Consider the following 15,729-nt stretch of genomic DNA (forward strand, 5'->3'; position numbering starts at 1 on the left):
GCACCCTCCCGGCGCTTGGATCTGGAAGTGGCCTCAGCATCGGGGAGAAGGGCTGGTCTGGAGAAAGGAGCAGGGGCAGGATCTGCCTGCGGGCCAGGGACCTAGAAATAGTCCGGGTTCAACCCCAAAGGGGCAGGGCTGGAAGTCAGAGATGGAGTAAGAGGGCGGGGACAGGTCCTAGCAGGAGGGGGCACAACTCAGGGGGCGGAGAAAGAACTCCGGGTGTGGGTGGGGACAGAACTCAGACGGACAGATTCCAGGGGAAAGGGGCAAAAATTAGGGCAGGGACAGATGTCTGGGGAGGGGACCGAACTCAGGGAGCGGGTAGAGAATTCGGGGGAGTGGGGACAGAACTCAAAGGGCGGGTAGGATTCCAGGCTGGGAGGGAATTATGGGGGTCGCAACTGGGAACTGGCATATAACCGTCAGGGGTTAGGAAACAGAGGATGCAGAAACCACGAGGGGCATGCGCCCCAAAGGGAAATAGAGACGGAAGGGGGTAGAATTTTAAAAAGGAAAGACGGAAACAGGTGGATGCAAGTCCAGAGGGAAGAAACTAGGTGGGGGAAGAACAAGAGGGGACAATGGGTGGATCGAAATGGGGAGTTGGAATTCAGGGGGAAAGAATTCTCTGAATGAGAAAGCACCCTCTGAATGAGGAAGTCGGAGCTGAGGGACGACGCGGGATGGGGGTGGAATTCGGGAGGCGGGATGTGGAACTGGAAGGCACAGAAACTCGGGGGGATAGGGATGGAGAATGAAACGTAGAAGATGGAACCGTAGGGGGCGAAAGCGCCAGGACGAAATTAGGGCGAACTAAAAAAGAGAGGGAAACCTCAGGTGGGCAAGAGAACTCGGGAGGAGAGAAAAGAGATAGAAGGAACTGGGGGGAGGATGGAAACGGGGGGGGGGAGTAACTCCGGGAAGGGATAGAATTGGGGCGACGCAACCCGGAGGAGTGAGTTCAGAACCCAGAGGCGTGGTCTTGGAGTGGAAGGGGCAGGCGGAAAGGAGCCGGAGGGCTGCGGGAGGGGGCGGGACTAGAACACAAGAGGCGTGGTCTATCGAGGGTGGGCGGGGCATCACCACCGCCCGCCCCGCCCCCGACGCTGAGTCCACTGACAGCCCCTAGGCAGCCGGCACACGCAGCCTCCTTCCCCCCGAGCGGAGCTGCGGGGCCGGCCGGGCCGGGGCGGACCCCGGGAACCCGGACGCGGCCGCCCGGGCCCGCGGGCGGGGGGATCGGCGGGGGGGGACCGGCGGCAGGGGCAGCCACCATGGAGTTCCGTCAGGAGGAGTTTCGGAAGCTAGCGGGTCGCGCCCTCGGGAGGCTGCACCGGTGAGCGTGGTGAGGGTCCTGGGTGGGGAACAGCCCGAGGGTCCGAGGAGGACGCACATTCCCACCTGGACAGAGACGGACAGTTGGACGAGCGATACCCGTGCATGGGGGTTCTACTCATCTGTTCTATTTTCTCCCTCCTCCAACAGTCCGCTCTCCCTGGTCCAGTCTCGTCCATCATCTCATTCATTTTTCCGTGTCCCACCCCACCCCAGACTCTACCCTTTCCCCTGGGACTGCCTCTTTCCTTCTCTTTGGATCTCTGACCCCCTTCCTCACTTTTGGGTCTCTGTTCACTTATCTTCACTCTGCCTCCTTTCTTAGGATCTTGCCCCCTCTCTGAGTCTCTATTTCCCTTTATCTGCAAGTCTCTGTCCCCCCCTCTCTCTGAGTCTCTGGCCACTGGTCTCAGATCTCTATCAACCCCTCTCTTGGGGTCTCTGACCCTCTCCTTTTGGGTGTCTGTCCCCCTCTCTCTGGGTTTTTATCCCCTGCCCTGGGTGTCTCCATCTCCCTGTGTCTTTTTCAGTGTCCATCTCTCAGAGAGTTTAATCTGAAGCTAAAGCGGATTGGGGCGCATTGGTCCTTGTCCTTGGGGAGAGCTAAGCTGGGAGGAGAAGCCAGGGTATCCTGGGTCTCTGAGGGGGAAAGAAGTTGCAGGCCAAAAATTAGGCCCTGGGGTACGGTGGACTTCCCGAAGGATATAGACTAGAGCTAAGAAGGACTTCTCATCATCCAGGGAGATGACCCCAGTGACCTGGGTGTCCCCAGGACAATCTGCTGGACACCTCCACCCAAATCTCTCACCCCCAACCCCAGCCCTGGCTCCAAGTCAGAGAAATTACTCAGCTGCGGAGAAGCCTAAAAATATCCGGCCACAGTGCGGGGAGGAGATGGCCTCATCAGGACCATGCCCCTGCTGCCATTCCCTCGGACCCTGTCCCCTTGGCCCTGACCCCGTCTTTAGTTGACCCTCAGTGCCTCTCCCTAGGCCATACAAGTCCTTCTCTAAGACTGAACACCGGTCCTCCTTGCTGCGGATCACTTCCTAGCTCCAAAGTTCCCCCACCCTCTAGTAACTGGAAAGATGGGAATAAGGCTGGACAGAAGGGAGGGGGCAGGAGGGTGGTGCAATGGGGGGCGGGGGAGCTGAGATAACCTCACCCCTTCTTTCCCCCATCTTCCAGCCCCTCCCCACCCTTTTTCTCGCCTCCTTTCACGAGTTTCTCAAAATACATCAGTGCGAAGTCAGGAGAGGGAGAGAGCCGTGCTGATGGAGGGGGCTGGAAGGAGGGTGGTGGTGGGAGGGATGTGTTGCTCAGGCCCCCTCCCTCAGCCCCTGCGTCTCAGCTTCTCGTGTGTGTCTGGGCTTCTCAGTCTGTCTGTGTCTTACCTTCACCTCCCTGAGCTGCCTCCTGAACCTCTAGAGACCCCAGAGCTCAGAGCTGCCCCCAAGACAGTCACCAAGGAGCTGGAGTTTGAGAAGAGCTTTGCAGCTGAACCCTGGGCTTTACTTCGATGGCTGGGGAGAGGCAGAATGCCCTGTACTGGACGTAACACCCTGATTCCATTAAATCCTTTAGACAAAGCTGGGGAAACTGAGGCTCAGTTCGAAAAGGGGGGAAAAATCAATGGATTAATTACAAATGCCGTCATTCGAACCCAGACCAGCCCCTCCCAAGCCTGGGATGGAGGCTGCAGTTTCCTCGAGATGAGTGATCCTGGAGTGGGTGGGAACTCCCTCAGACCAGGAAACAGACGGTCACCCGGAGCGACTTGTGACAAGGACATGGCAGGGGGAGGGGAATGCAGGAGAGACAGGAGCCAAGGTGCCTCCTTTCTGAGAACCAGGCCTTGGATGGGGCGATGGCAGGGGCCAGGGAACGCTCAGAACCCGTCATCACACTCTGGTGTGTGACCTTGGACCTGCTACTTCTGCTTTCTGAACCTCAGTTTCCCTAGTTGTGCAATGGCAGGAGACTACCAAGGGTTAGGGAAGGGGACAGAGGCCTGCGAGAGCAGGGGAGCGGACAGAGAACCGGAGAGAAGCAAAGACAGAGACCCAGGGAGAGGGAGATTGTGACACCTTCTTCATTTTGGTGAACTGCTTCCTAAGCGCGGCATTCCGGGCACCCAGGAAGGGGAGGAGGACCTCCCTCCAGGCCCTCCCCCTCTCTGTTCTTGTCTTCTGGGAATCCCTTGGGTCACTTCATCTCTGCACCCTGGTTCTCTTGTCCTGAGATGACCAGTATCACCTGGCAGTTCCCTCCTTGTAACTTCACATTCTACCCTGGTCCCCATTTTATAGATGTGGGATACTGACACCCTCCCCCCCCCCCCCCCCCCCCCACGCTGCAGCCCATTTAGAAAGCCTTGGTCAGGTATCTATCTGACACATTGGAGTATCCACAACGGGTATCAAATTTCAGGGGCTGCAATCACATCCTGAGTTTCAGGGTCCAATAGCCTCTGATGGTAACCCGGGTCAAAGTCTACTCGCTATGGCTGGCAGGTGCTGATGCGGGGTGGGGGCAGTCTCTACCAGTCTGAGCTTACATTCTGGGGCATCTATTCCCCGCCCCCCCCCCCCAATCTGGCTCTCTTTCCTGGTCCCTCCTGGGTACTGTCCACTCCCCCAGTCTCTTTCTCCTACCCCGTTTCTTAGCTGCCCCCCCCCCAACCTCCTTAAGTTCTAGGATGGGGAGGGTGGCTGTGTTCTCTCATCGCTTCCACCCGCCTCCCCCCAGACCGTCTGGCTGTTCTTTCCTCCCCCGTCCCAGTCTCCCTCGCCTCCATCTGTTCTAGCCCCTTCCTGGGATCCAGCCCGATCCCCTGGCTGCGTACCCGCCTCGGAGAGGGGCCGCATCTCGCAAATCACGTCCCCAGCTTGTTTCTCCTCAGTCCCTTGGTCTCTCCATCTTTCTCTGCATCTATGTGTCCTCTCTTTCGGGTTGCTGTCCTTCTCCATCTCTGAGGTTCTGTCCCCTTCCCTCTCAGGGTCTCTGGTCTGTTCTCCCTTTTCTCTCTGGGTCTCTGTCTCTCCTTCTGTGTTCCTGACCCTCTTTGTTTCAGCCTCTGCCCACCCCCACCCCATCTCTGTCGCCCTCCTTTTGGACACCCTGTCTCAGGGCACCTCTCTTTCCCTGCAGCCTCTCTCTGGGTTTGAGGTGGTTCTCCAAATACCCTATCCATCATCACAGACTCAATTCCAGAACGGGCGGGGGCGAGAGCCACACTGGGGACTGAGCCAATCCCCCTACCAGGGCCATCTGTCCCTTGCCAGGACACCACCCGCCACTCCCCCTCCCTACCCCCTAGCAGACAGCCTGAACTCAAGGTTCCCCAGGGATGTCTGGCTGGGCTGCTGGATTCCAGGGACCCTGACTTCTCCCCACCCTCAGGGAATGGGCTTCCGGTGTCTGAAGGGAGTCAGCTGGATGTCAGCCCCACACCTGGGGCCTGGAAGCAGGGAAGGGCATGCCGCAGGGGGCAGGAGAGGAGGGGGTCGGTATATATAGCAGACGTGGCTGAGAAGCATCTGTTCTTTTGACACCTTTGCTGAAGCATCTCCTTAGCGCTTTTTGCTTCCTCAAATAGACTCATATCTGGAAGAGGGGGCTGGAGAATCTCTGGGCCTTAGGGTGGGGGCTGGGGGCACAGGTTCTTGGATCACGAAGCGTACTCTGGGGTCTAAAACTCCTGAGTCAAGAGATAACAGGGCTGGGGGGGAAGGAAACTGAGGACCCCCATATCTGAGTCTGCGAGAGAAGGGAGCTGGCAGTGTGAATTCATGGTCTGTGGGGGATGGAGAGAGGGGGGGTCCAGATTCCTGGATGGGGGGGGGCGAAGGGAGTTAGGGGCAGACTCTTGGGGAAGGAGGGAGTGCGGGCTTAGAATCGTGGATCTTGAAAAGCAGGAGGCTTTGCACTGGACTCATGGGGAGGAGGGGGCCGGGGGCCTGGACTTACGAGTCTTTGATTCTCGCTGCCCCGCAGCCTTCTGGAGAAGCGGCAGGAAGGTGCAGAGACGCTAGAGCTGAGTGCGGACGGGCGCCCGGTGACGACGCAGACCCGGGATCCGCCGGTAGTGGACTGCACCTGTTTCGGTCTCCCTCGCCGCTACATTATCGCCATCATGAGCGGTCTGGGCTTCTGCATCAGCTTTGGGATCCGCTGCAACCTGGGCGTGGCCATCGTCTCCATGGTCAACAACAGCACGACCCACCGCGGGGGCCACGTGGTGGTGCAGGTAGTTCAGGGGCGTGCCCCGGCACGCCGGCCCACCTGGCCCTGCCCACGCCCCCTGCTGACGTCACGTTCGTCCACGAGCAATCCTGGCTCAGCCCCTTCCTACCGCAGCCAGAGTAGCCCCGCCCATCTGTGCGTCCCCTACGCCTCCCCTCTGCTCTAGGGGGGTCTCCTCTTCCTAAGCCCTGCCCCCAGTTAAATGAGGCTCCGCCCCTATTTTTCTCAGTGTAGACTTTGCGCCAGCATTGGGTTCCCTACGTGTTTTGCCCCTGCCCCATTTTGGGCCTCCTAGCAACTTTGCTCCACCTGCCATCCATGCCTGTCACCAGTGTCACAACTTAATCCCAGCCCCATGGCAGGCTCCACCCTGAGTTTTGATCCTGGCGTTTCTGAAGTTCAGTCGCTGCTAAATCCCACTTCGTTGAGTCCGGTCCTTACCTAAAGCCCGCTTCATCTCAGACTTCCTCCCTATTTTTAAAAAAAAATTCTAAAAAAAAACCCATTTATTTTGAGAGACAGAGCATGAGTGGGTGAGGGGCAGAGAGAGAGAGAGACATACCGAATCCGAAGCAGGCTCCAGGCTCTGAGCACAGAGCCTGATATGGGGCTCGAACCCACGAACCGTGAGATCATGACCTGAGCCAAAGTCAGACGTTTACCAGACAGAGCCACCCAGGCGCCCCAGACATCCTTCCTATTTTAATTCCGGTGTAGATCGTGCCCGTGCCCTAGGAAAAACTCCTGATTTAGGCATTGGCCTGCCTGCCTCGCCTCTTGCTCCCTTCCAGTCAGGCCGCCCCTTTGGCTACTTCCGGTCCCAGGCCAGACCCCACCCAGTCACCCCGCAAACAGTTCGTAGGTTGGTTAAGAGGCGTAAGTGGAGAAAGAGTCCCCACCCCATTTATGCGCCCCTAGACAGTCAAAGCTGGGGCACTGAGACAGCGAAGGCTTCTAGGCAGCAGCAGGCCCCGTTGCTAGGGCAGAGCAGCCCCTGGAAGCCCACCCCGAGCAGAGTTGGGAGGAGGACGGCTTGAATTCTGATTGGCAGGTGTTTTGGCGCGAGAGGGGAATCCCTGTTGCTGATTGGCTGAGGGACTAAATCTGTCTGTGCTGATTGGTGGAGGGGCAGAGCCTGGGGGCGGAACAGCTCGTTTGACGTGCCTTTTGGCCCGCAGAAAGCTCAATTTAACTGGGATCCAGAGACTGTTGGCCTCATACACGGCTCCTTTTTCTGGGGCTACATTGTCACCCAGATTCCCGGAGGATTTATTTGCCAGAAATTCGCAGCCAACAGGTACAGGGCTGGGGTCTCGAAGTGGGCGGGAACTACAGTTGTGTGGGCGGACTTAGTGGGTGTGGCCTGGCATTTAGGGGCTGACGGGGAAATGGGAGGAGCCTACGTTAGGGGCGGGGTCTTGGAGGAAGGCGGGGCTTGCGATTGTGGAAGGTGAGACAGAGGTGGGAGCCGGGGGTCTTGGAGAACACAAGGCCTGGCCCGCCGTGGGCAGAAAGAGCAGAATCCTAGCTTTGGCGGGAGAGCTGGACCCTATTCTCGTACTACGGACTCTTCCCACCAGGGTTTTCGGCTTTGCTATTGTGGCTACATCCACTCTAAACATGCTGATCCCCTCGGCTGCCCGAGTCCACTATGGCTGTGTCATCTTCGTGAGGATCCTGCAGGGTTGGTAGAGGTAAAGCCCTGCCCCACATGACCCTGTGCCTGTTCTGACTCCGCCTCTTCTCGTTGACTTTGGTTTTCTCCTTCCTAGGGGGTCACGTACCCCGCCTGCCACGGGATCTGGAGCAAATGGGCCCCGCCCCTAGAGCGGAGTCGCTTGGCAACAACAGCCTTCTGCGGTGAGAGGAAGGGGCTGGGATCCAGACTTGCGGGTCTGAGGGAGGAGGGGCTGTGGCCTGTACTTCTGTGTCCCAGAAAAGCAGGGGCTGGAAGTCCACATTCCCGGATCTGAGGATAGATGAGCCTCTTCTACATATTGCACCCTCCCCCTTAGGTTCCTATGCTGGGGCGGTGGTCGCGATGCCTCTCGCCGGGGTCCTGGTGCAGTACTCAGGATGGAGCTCTGTGTTCTACGTCTACGGTGAGGGTCCGGAGCCTGGGTTCGGGTGGCGCTGGGGCGGAGCGAGGCCGGTCATCGCCTCGCTTCCGTCCCCCTCCTGATCCCCCCAGGCAGCTTCGGGATCTTTTGGTACCTGTTCTGGCTGCTCGTCTCCTACGAGTCCCCGGCTCTGCACCCCAGCATTTCGGAAGAGGAGCGCAAGTACATCGAGGACGCCATCGGCGAGAGCGCCAAACTCATGAACCCGGTCACGGTCCGGGCCCAAGCCTGTGGGGCGGGGGAGCGGTGGGGCAAGAAGAGATATCCAGGCAGGGAGGCAGGAGAAGAGGGGGCTTCGAACCTGCACGGAGTGTAGAGTGTAGATCGTGTTGGGTTGCTGTAGACTCTCAGAGGAGACAGGATGGGGACGCACAGTGGGCGGGGCTAGAACCTAGGAGGCGGGGTTAAAGCCCGGGGAAGAAAGGATCAGCAGGTGCTGAGGGCAGGGCTAGGTTGCTAGGTGGACAGAACCAGTATGAGACGTAGTTAAACCGGCAGAGGCGGGATTCGAGTGTGGGGGTGGGTTGCTTAGACGGGTGAGTGAGGCTAGAATTAGGGGGCATAATGGAAATGGGAAGAGACTCCTGGGCTCACATTTATGGGTCCCTGAGGGTCATCATGGGGTCCGCACACCTGCGAACCTGAGGGACACCGTACAGTCGGGACGCCTGCATCTCTGAAGTGTCACTGTGAGGCTAGGATGCCAAGGTCCCCACAGGGACGTGGTCAAGCTGGTGCCCCTGCGTCCCCAGAGGTTTTAGTGAAGTCGGGAGACCTGGGTCTCTGTGGGACTATAATAGGGTCCCTGAAGGGACACGCAGAGCTCCCAGCCCTGGTCTCGATCTTAGCGGCCGCTCTTCTCCCCCCACCCCCAGAAGTTTAACACACCCTGGCGGCGCTTCTTTACTTCCATGCCAGTCTACGCCATCATCGTGGCTAACTTCTGCCGCAGTTGGACGTTCTACCTGCTCCTTATCTCCCAGCCCGCCTACTTCGAAGAGGTGTTCGGCTTCGAGATCAGCAAGGTTGGGCCCAGGAGGGGAAAGCAGGGGGCGCAGCGGGGGGAGATGAAGCAACCGGGCCCGGATCCCAAGAGGTTGGAACGAGGGACAGGAAGGAGCCAGTGGAGCACTAACCGGGTGGAGATGTCCGGCCAGCAGCCCCTGAGCCCTCGCTCTGTGCGCTCGCTGGTGCAGGTGGGCCTGGTGTCAGCGTTGCCCCATCTGGTCATGACCATCATCGTGCCCATCGGCGGCCAGATCGCGGACTTCCTGAGGAGCCGCCGCATCATGTCCACGACTAACGTGCGCAAGTTGATGAACTGTGGAGGTGAGTGGGGCGGGGCCCCGAGCCGGGTCTGGGACCGCCTGGGCGGGGCGGAACCAGGTGAGGGTGGAGGTGGGGCCAGGGGCGTGTCCAAAACGTCCCGGCGCGGGCGAAGGAGGGCGTGGATGGAACGGAACCCCTGGCTGCAGTCTCAGGGCCCACCTGGTGGCAGGGGCTGGCGCGTGTGACTATGCAGGGGCCTGGAGCTGAGTCTTTAGGGCGTGGCCTAGTCGGGGCGTGGCCTAGTCGGGGCGTGGGGCCACGGAGGACCCAGCTGGGGTGGGAGGTGCTGGCCCCCGTACACCTGGTTGAGGACCAGGGAGGTGAGGGTTTGGTTAGGGCGGGCGCGGGCGGAATGAGGGACGAGGCGGGCTGCACAAAGCCAGGGACCGGCATGGAGGCGGCCGGACTGGGGCGGGAACAGGCTGGAGAGGCGGTGTGGGGAGGCCGCGGCTCAGATGAGACGGCCCTCCGGCCCTCCGTAGGCTTCGGCATGGAAGCCACGCTGCTGCTGGTGGTCGGCTACTCGCACTCCAAGGGCGTGGCCATCTCCTTCCTGGTCCTCGCCGTGGGCTTCAGCGGCTTCGCCATCTCTGGTGAGAACCGCGGATCTGCAGCTTGGCGGACTCTGGACAGCTCTGTAGGGAACTCACTGGCTCAGGATAGGGGACCTTCCAGCCTCGCAAAAGGTGGTCTGGAAAGAGCCGGGGTGGGCGGCGGGGGGGGGGGGGGACGTGGGAGGTGGGGCGGCTCAGTAGGAGTCCCTCTGAGTGAGATTCACTGAGTCAGAGTGACGCCTTCTGGGTTGCCTCGCCAGGGTTCAACGTGAACCACCTGGACATCGCCCCGCGCTACGCCAGCATCCTCATGGGCATCTCCAACGGCGTGGGCACGTTGTCAGGCATGGTGTGCCCCATCATCGTGGGTGCCATGACTAAGCACAAGGTCCGTGCACTGGCTCTGACCCACTCGCCCTCCGGGTTTGTGTATGGCACCTTCCTGACGTGCGACAACCTCTCCGGGCTCCATTCCCTGCCCTCTCCTGGGTCTTTCCGCTTCTCTCTGGATCCTTGTCTCCCTTTCTCTGCCCGTCCTCCCCCCCGCCCCCCCCCCCCGCCTTCTCTCTCCCCCTCCTGTTTCTCTGTCCTCTGACCTCACCTCTCCATTGTCACCCCCCCCCCCCACAGACTCGGGAAGAGTGGCAGTACGTATTCCTAATCGCCTCCCTGGTGCACTATGGGGGTGTCATCTTCTACGGGGTCTTCGCTTCTGGAGAGAAGCAGCCGTGGGCGGAGCCTGAGGAGATGAGCGAAGAGAAGTGTGGCTTCGTTGGCCACGACCAGCTGGCTGGCAGTGACGAAAGCGAAATGGAGGATGAGGCTGAACCCCCCGGGGCACCCCCTGCTCCCCCTCCTTCTTATGGGGCCACACACAGCACAGTTCAGCCCCCAAGACCCCCACCCCCTGTCCGGGACTACTGACCATGTGCCTCCCACTGAATGGCAGTTTCCAGGACCTCCATTCCACACGTCACTGGTCGGAGTGACTGTCAAGGAACCCCAGTCCTCTCTGTCCTGCTGCAGGCCTAAGAAGCACTCGCCCTCTTCCCCAGTGCTGTCAAATCCTCTTCCCTTCCCAGTTGCCTCTCAGGGGTAGTGAAGCTGCAGACTGGCAGTTTCAAGGATACCCAAATTCCCCTAAAGGTTTCCTTCTCCACTTGTTCTGCCTCAGTGGTTTCAAATCTCTCCTTTCAGGGCTTTATTTGAATGGACAGTTCAATCTTTGACTCTCTCTTGTGGTTTTGAGGCACCCTCCCCACCACCTTCTCTTTAACCCCTGGGACTCTCTCGGGTTAAGCCCTGAGATCACTCAGCCTTCCTCTCCTTTCAGAAAAACTGAAGATCTTCCTCTAGAAGTTCCCAACCTCTCCCGATTCCATTTTGCATTTTCCAGGTTGGGTTAACCAATCGCCCATCCCCGCCATTCTAGGGATTGATTCTCACCAGCGTTTCTGAGGGAAAATGGCGGTTTCAAGCCCCCCTCCCCCCTTCACCCCCTTCCTCCACCAGCAGGTTCTGCTGAAGCACCAAATTCCCCAAGACCTCCCTAGCTTAGCACAATGTCTAGGGAAACAAGATGGCGGTTTTAACACGATGCCTCTCTCCACCCCCATGCACTTTTTCTGACAAGTTTTCAGGTCTAAATAGTGGCTGCTCAAGTCCATCCACTCAACGGTGTGAAGCCACCATCACTGAACTTCCCCATGGTGGTTTCAAGATGCCCCTCTTCCCCCAGTTCCTTGCACTTTATTCTCCTGGGTGGTTTCAAACTACCCTCATTTTCTCAGTGGCCATTTGTTGTGTCCCTCAGGGGCTAAATGACTCAGAACCTGGGATCCTTCCCCTCTCAGACTCCCCTCTTTCGGCTTAGAATTTGGGGAACCTATGCAGGAGAAGTCACAGAATCCCAGGAAACGGAATGGGGCTGGGGGAGAGGGGTGTTTTTCCCCGGAGCAGGGTTGTGTCTTTGTGTCTGTCTCCGTGACTGTGAATCCTGCCCTGCCCCACTCCCAATAAAATGCTTTGGTGTTCACACTCAGTCGTCCTTGGCCTTGGCAGTCACAGGAGTCTGGCCCCCCAGCTCCCTCCTCTCTCAGACCCGGTATCCTAGGGTCCCAGCCCCCTCCTCTCCCAGGACTCAGGCCAGAGCACGTGTCTAGCTTTGGGAACAGTTGATTTATTCGGCCGCACTCAAGACGGTGTTCTCCGGTCACAGCGAAAGCTTCTCTGTGGGTGGGACTTCCTATCCAGGAGGACTACTAGGTAGCAAAGCATGCCAGGAGGTCAGGACCTCTGGGTCCTTCCTCGGCCTGGGGATGGCGCAGGTCTGGCGGGACGCGAGCGGGGCTCACACGAAGTTGTTGGGGAGCGTGGCGGGGGAGAGCGGCTCCAGGCTCTGGGGGCGCCTCCCGCAGGGCGGCGGGGGCAGCTTGGGCGGCAGCGGGGGGGTGGGCGGCGGCTGTTTGGTGGCGATGTGTGAAGGGACCCAGGCATCCGGCGCGTAAAAGTAGAGGTCGTAGGGGTCCTTCGGGGCTTCCAAATGCATAACTGTGGGAGCGAAGGGGCGAAGTCATCCCCAGGCAGACAAGGGGCCTGTCCCCTCACTGTGCCGCGGGCCAGTGAGAAGGCGGGAGAGAGGATTACGACTGTTCTTTAGAACCGGGTTTTCAAATTAAAGGGCGGGCGCCCCATTCCCCAAATGGAAGAGGAGGCGTGGCATCCGCGTAGCAGGGGCGGGGCCCGCAGTGGGGGGGGCGGGGAATGCGGGGCTCCGGCCCCGCCCAGGGAGGGGGAAGAGGCGGGGCTTGTAGGGACCCTTGGCTCCCAGCCCGCTGCAATTCCCAGCTGGGCTGGGGGCGGCGCTGGACGTGTGTGTGTGTGTGTGTGTGTGTGTGTGTGTGTGTGTAATTTCGGAGAATTGGGGGCAGGATCATGGAGAGGGGTCGGCGCTTCTATGGATCTAGGATGGAGGACCTGTACTTTTTGGCAGGCGAAACCAGGTTAAGGGAGCGTGCCGTCGCTGTAAGGGTCGCTCACCCGGTTCATCTCCGTCGTTTGGAAGCCGGTGATGTGCGAAGGGCCGGTGTCGAGCCGCCCGGCGGTAGAGACACCACAGCAGCAGGAAAATGCCGATCAGCAGGCCGATCCCCGCGAGGAATAGGCAGAGGGCCCCTCCCGCCGCGCCCCGGGGGCGCCCCACCAGGGTCACACCTGAAGGACGAGGGGCCAGGAATTGAGCAATCTAACCCCCTAGCCCCCTTCTTCCTGAGACCCCCCTCTTTCCTCAGTCCCAACATACCCGTCCTCAGCGCCCTCCCGCCTTAAACTTAGGAGCCAGGTCCCCAGCCCGACCTCTCCGAGACCCAGGAGTCCCGGCCTCCAGCCCCTTCTTCCCTCGGACCCGGGAGTCCGGGTCCTGGCCCCTCACCAGTCTCCTCCACTCGTTCCACCACGATGATAGTGTTGACTCTCTCACCTCGGCTGCGCCGCTGGGGGACCCGCGGAGTGGCAGGGGCCAACTGACGGGGGGACCCTGGAGGAGCAGGGGGGCCCGCAATCCGGGCTGAGGGAAGAAGGGCGTCAGGCCCTTTAGGGCTAGGGTCCTGGGAGGCCTTCAACTCAACTGTGCCAGGAGACTGTGAGGTGGGCAATTTAAGGGAGTCAGGCTGGGTGACTGCAGGGGTTTCTGCTTTGGGCTTCAGGGGCAGCTCATTTAGGGCAGCTGGTGCTTCGTCCTTGAAAGGTGTAGTGGTTTCTGAGTGAAGACTGGCGGAGATCTCAGGGTCCGAGGTCATGGGGTTCTCTGTTGCATCTTGGTAGTGGGTTGTGGGGGATTCTGTCTGGGGAATTTCAGTGGGGTTGGGGCTGCTGGTTACATGGGATTCTGGGTGGGGGCTTTCAGTAGAGTCAGGATACAGGGTCTGGAGGGATTCAGAGTGGGGGGTTTCAGTGGTGTCAGGGTTTGGGGTTTCTGGAGTTTTGGGGTGAAGGCTCTTGGTGGAGTCAGGATTTGGCGTCTCAGGGACTTCTGCACGTGAGACTTCGATAGAGTTAAGTTTGGGAATCTCTGGGGATTCTTGGTGTGGAGTTTGTGTAGGGTCAGGGTTTGGGGTTTCAGGAAATTCTGGGTGTGAAGTTTTGGAGGGACTAGGTTTGAGGGTCTCAGGAGATTCTGGGTGTGGGATATCAGTTGGGTCAGGTTTGGGGGCCGCAGAAGGTTCTGGATGTGTTATTTTGGAGGGGTTAATTTGGGGGGTCTCCAGGGAGTCCGATATTGAGGTGTTGAGTGAGTTAGATGTAGGAGTCTCAGGAGACTCTGGGTGTGGGCTTTCTTGGAGGTCATGGTTGGGAGTCTCAGGGAAGTCAGGGCGGGAGGGTTCAGGGGAAACTGCATGAGGTATTTTGGAGGGCTCAGGATAAGTAGCCACGGGGGAATCTGGGTTAGGCTGGTCTCCAGTGGAATTCTCAGAAGCAGGAGGGGGGGTCTGAGAAGGGTGGCCCATCTCAGGGAGGTCGGAGCCTGTAAGCGGTGAGGCCGAAGGGTCAGCCTTGGAACCCAGCCTGGCGAGGAGGAAGATGAGGACGAAGAGGATGGGGCAGAGGGATTTCATGGCTCTGGGAGACGCCTATAGCTGCGGGGAAGCAGGAAGGAAGGGGTTAAAGTTGGAAGCCTCCTGGGAACCCCCGCCCCCGCCCCTGCCTGGAGGCCACGCCCACTGGTCCCCAGGTGGGCCGTGATCCCGCCCAGCTCCGCGCCAGGGAGAGGAGGACCTAACTGCAAAGCCCTGAAGGCTGTGCAGTAGCTAAGGGAGACTGAGGCGCGGGGCTTCTTGGGAGTCGTAGTTAATTTCCTTATGTATTTCCCCGAGGCAGGGGGTGGGGGGCAGGAAAATTGGGAAAGAATGACACCTCTCCAAGCTCTCACACCTCCTCAACTTCTATTTCAGAGGATGTAGACCTCCAAGGAGATGCAGGATCCCTTCCTCTCTGAGGGCTCCAGGGACACCATCAGGGCACAGTTGTTTACGCTAAAGCAGGCTCAGAAGGAATGGCTGGGGGTTGGGGGCCCAAATGCCTGGATCTGAGGGAGAAGGGAGATTCCTAGGATCTGGGGGAGAAGGTTGCTGGGGGTTCAGACTCCCTGTTTCCAGAGGGTAGAGGGCACTGTGGGTCTAAATTCCTGGTTCTTTAGAGAGAAGAGGCCTGAAGGTTCACACGCCTAGAATTTTGAAGGGGGGGGGAAGGCTGGATAACGGGGGAGAAAGGAAACAGGAGTATCGAACTCTAGGGGACTTGGAACTCGGAGTCCGAGTCTTGGGTCCTCCACAGATAGGCGTGGAGGGTTCTGGATTCCTTAGCCTTCAAGAGGAGAGAGCTGTGGGGCAGGACTGCTCTAGTCCCTCTGTTTATTGGCGATGGAGCTGAGATCCCAGACTCTCAGGACTGGTCTGAGGCAGAGACACCTAGGTCTGTGCCCAGTGGGAGGTGGAGGCGGCAGATACCTGGATAGGACAGGGTCACTTGGGGCCTGGGGTCTCTTACCTGCTCAGTGGGGTCCAAGATAACAGCAGGTGAGCAGAGCTGGATGCAGAGATGGGTGAATGTTGCAGAATGGCTCTGGGCGGGGCAGCAGGAGGTAGGGTCCCAGGGGCGCAGATGACGCACCTGACCCCCTCCCTGGGGAGCCTGGGAGCCTGGCGACAGGCTTGTTCTCTTAAAGGGACAGAGATAAAGAACATTGTTTCTGGAATGGGGAAGGGAGTTAGGGCCTGGATCATCTATCCAGGGGAGGGATGTGGCCCAACCAAGCTATCTTTTCTTTGAAACCAGGCGTCCAGGCCATCTTGTGTCTCCTACATGCGAACCCAAGAGCCTAGGTCCCTGGTGCCCTTTTACTTCAAGACCCAGGAGTCTGGGCCTCCAGGTCCCTCCCCTCAGATCCAGGAATCCAGGTTCCCAGGCCTCTCCTGCCTGGGAGAACAAGGAGTCCAGGTTCCCATGTCTTGCCATTCAGATACCCAGATGGCTGACGTCCTTTGGGACTTCCCAACCTTGGCCTACCTCCCCACTGTGTAGAAAGCACCCTCTTAAGAGCCAGTGTGAGAGGACTGGGCCTTTACAGCACCTCCAAACTCCTCCCC

General features: G+C 59.3%; 2 protein-coding genes across 2 annotated transcripts; one reads left to right on the top strand and one right to left on the bottom strand.

Moving 5' to 3' along the window:
* The first annotated feature begins 1,215 nt into the window (after positions 1 to 1,215).
* SLC17A7 (solute carrier family 17 member 7) lies at positions 1,216 to 11,623 on the top strand. The gene is given in 12 exon segments (XM_043600268.1): positions 1,216 to 1,339; positions 5,335 to 5,587; positions 6,762 to 6,880; positions 7,164 to 7,308; positions 7,356 to 7,443; positions 7,599 to 7,685; positions 7,775 to 7,917; positions 8,579 to 8,728; positions 8,900 to 9,032; positions 9,515 to 9,625; positions 9,847 to 9,974; positions 10,217 to 11,623. Coding segments are annotated over 12 exon segments (1,713 nt in total). The 5' UTR covers positions 1,216 to 1,277; the 3' UTR covers positions 10,511 to 11,623.
* A 122-nt stretch (positions 11,624 to 11,745) lies between these two features.
* On the bottom strand, positions 11,746 to 15,340 carry GFY (golgi associated olfactory signaling regulator). The gene is made up of 4 exons (XM_043600269.1): positions 15,131 to 15,340; positions 13,017 to 14,220; positions 12,626 to 12,799; positions 11,746 to 12,136 (listed from the first exon to the last, which is right to left on the bottom strand). Exons 2-4 carry the CDS (start codon positions 14,197 to 14,199, stop codon positions 11,937 to 11,939), a joined length of 1,557 nt encoding a protein of 518 aa, XP_043456204.1. The 5' UTR covers positions 14,200 to 14,220; positions 15,131 to 15,340; the 3' UTR covers positions 11,746 to 11,936.
* Between the last annotated feature and the right edge of the window lie 389 nt (positions 15,341 to 15,729).

Source organism: Prionailurus bengalensis, chromosome E2 (genome assembly GCF_016509475.1).
Source record: "Prionailurus bengalensis isolate Pbe53 chromosome E2, Fcat_Pben_1.1_paternal_pri, whole genome shotgun sequence".
Classification (NCBI taxonomy): domain Eukaryota; kingdom Metazoa; phylum Chordata; class Mammalia; order Carnivora; family Felidae; genus Prionailurus; species Prionailurus bengalensis.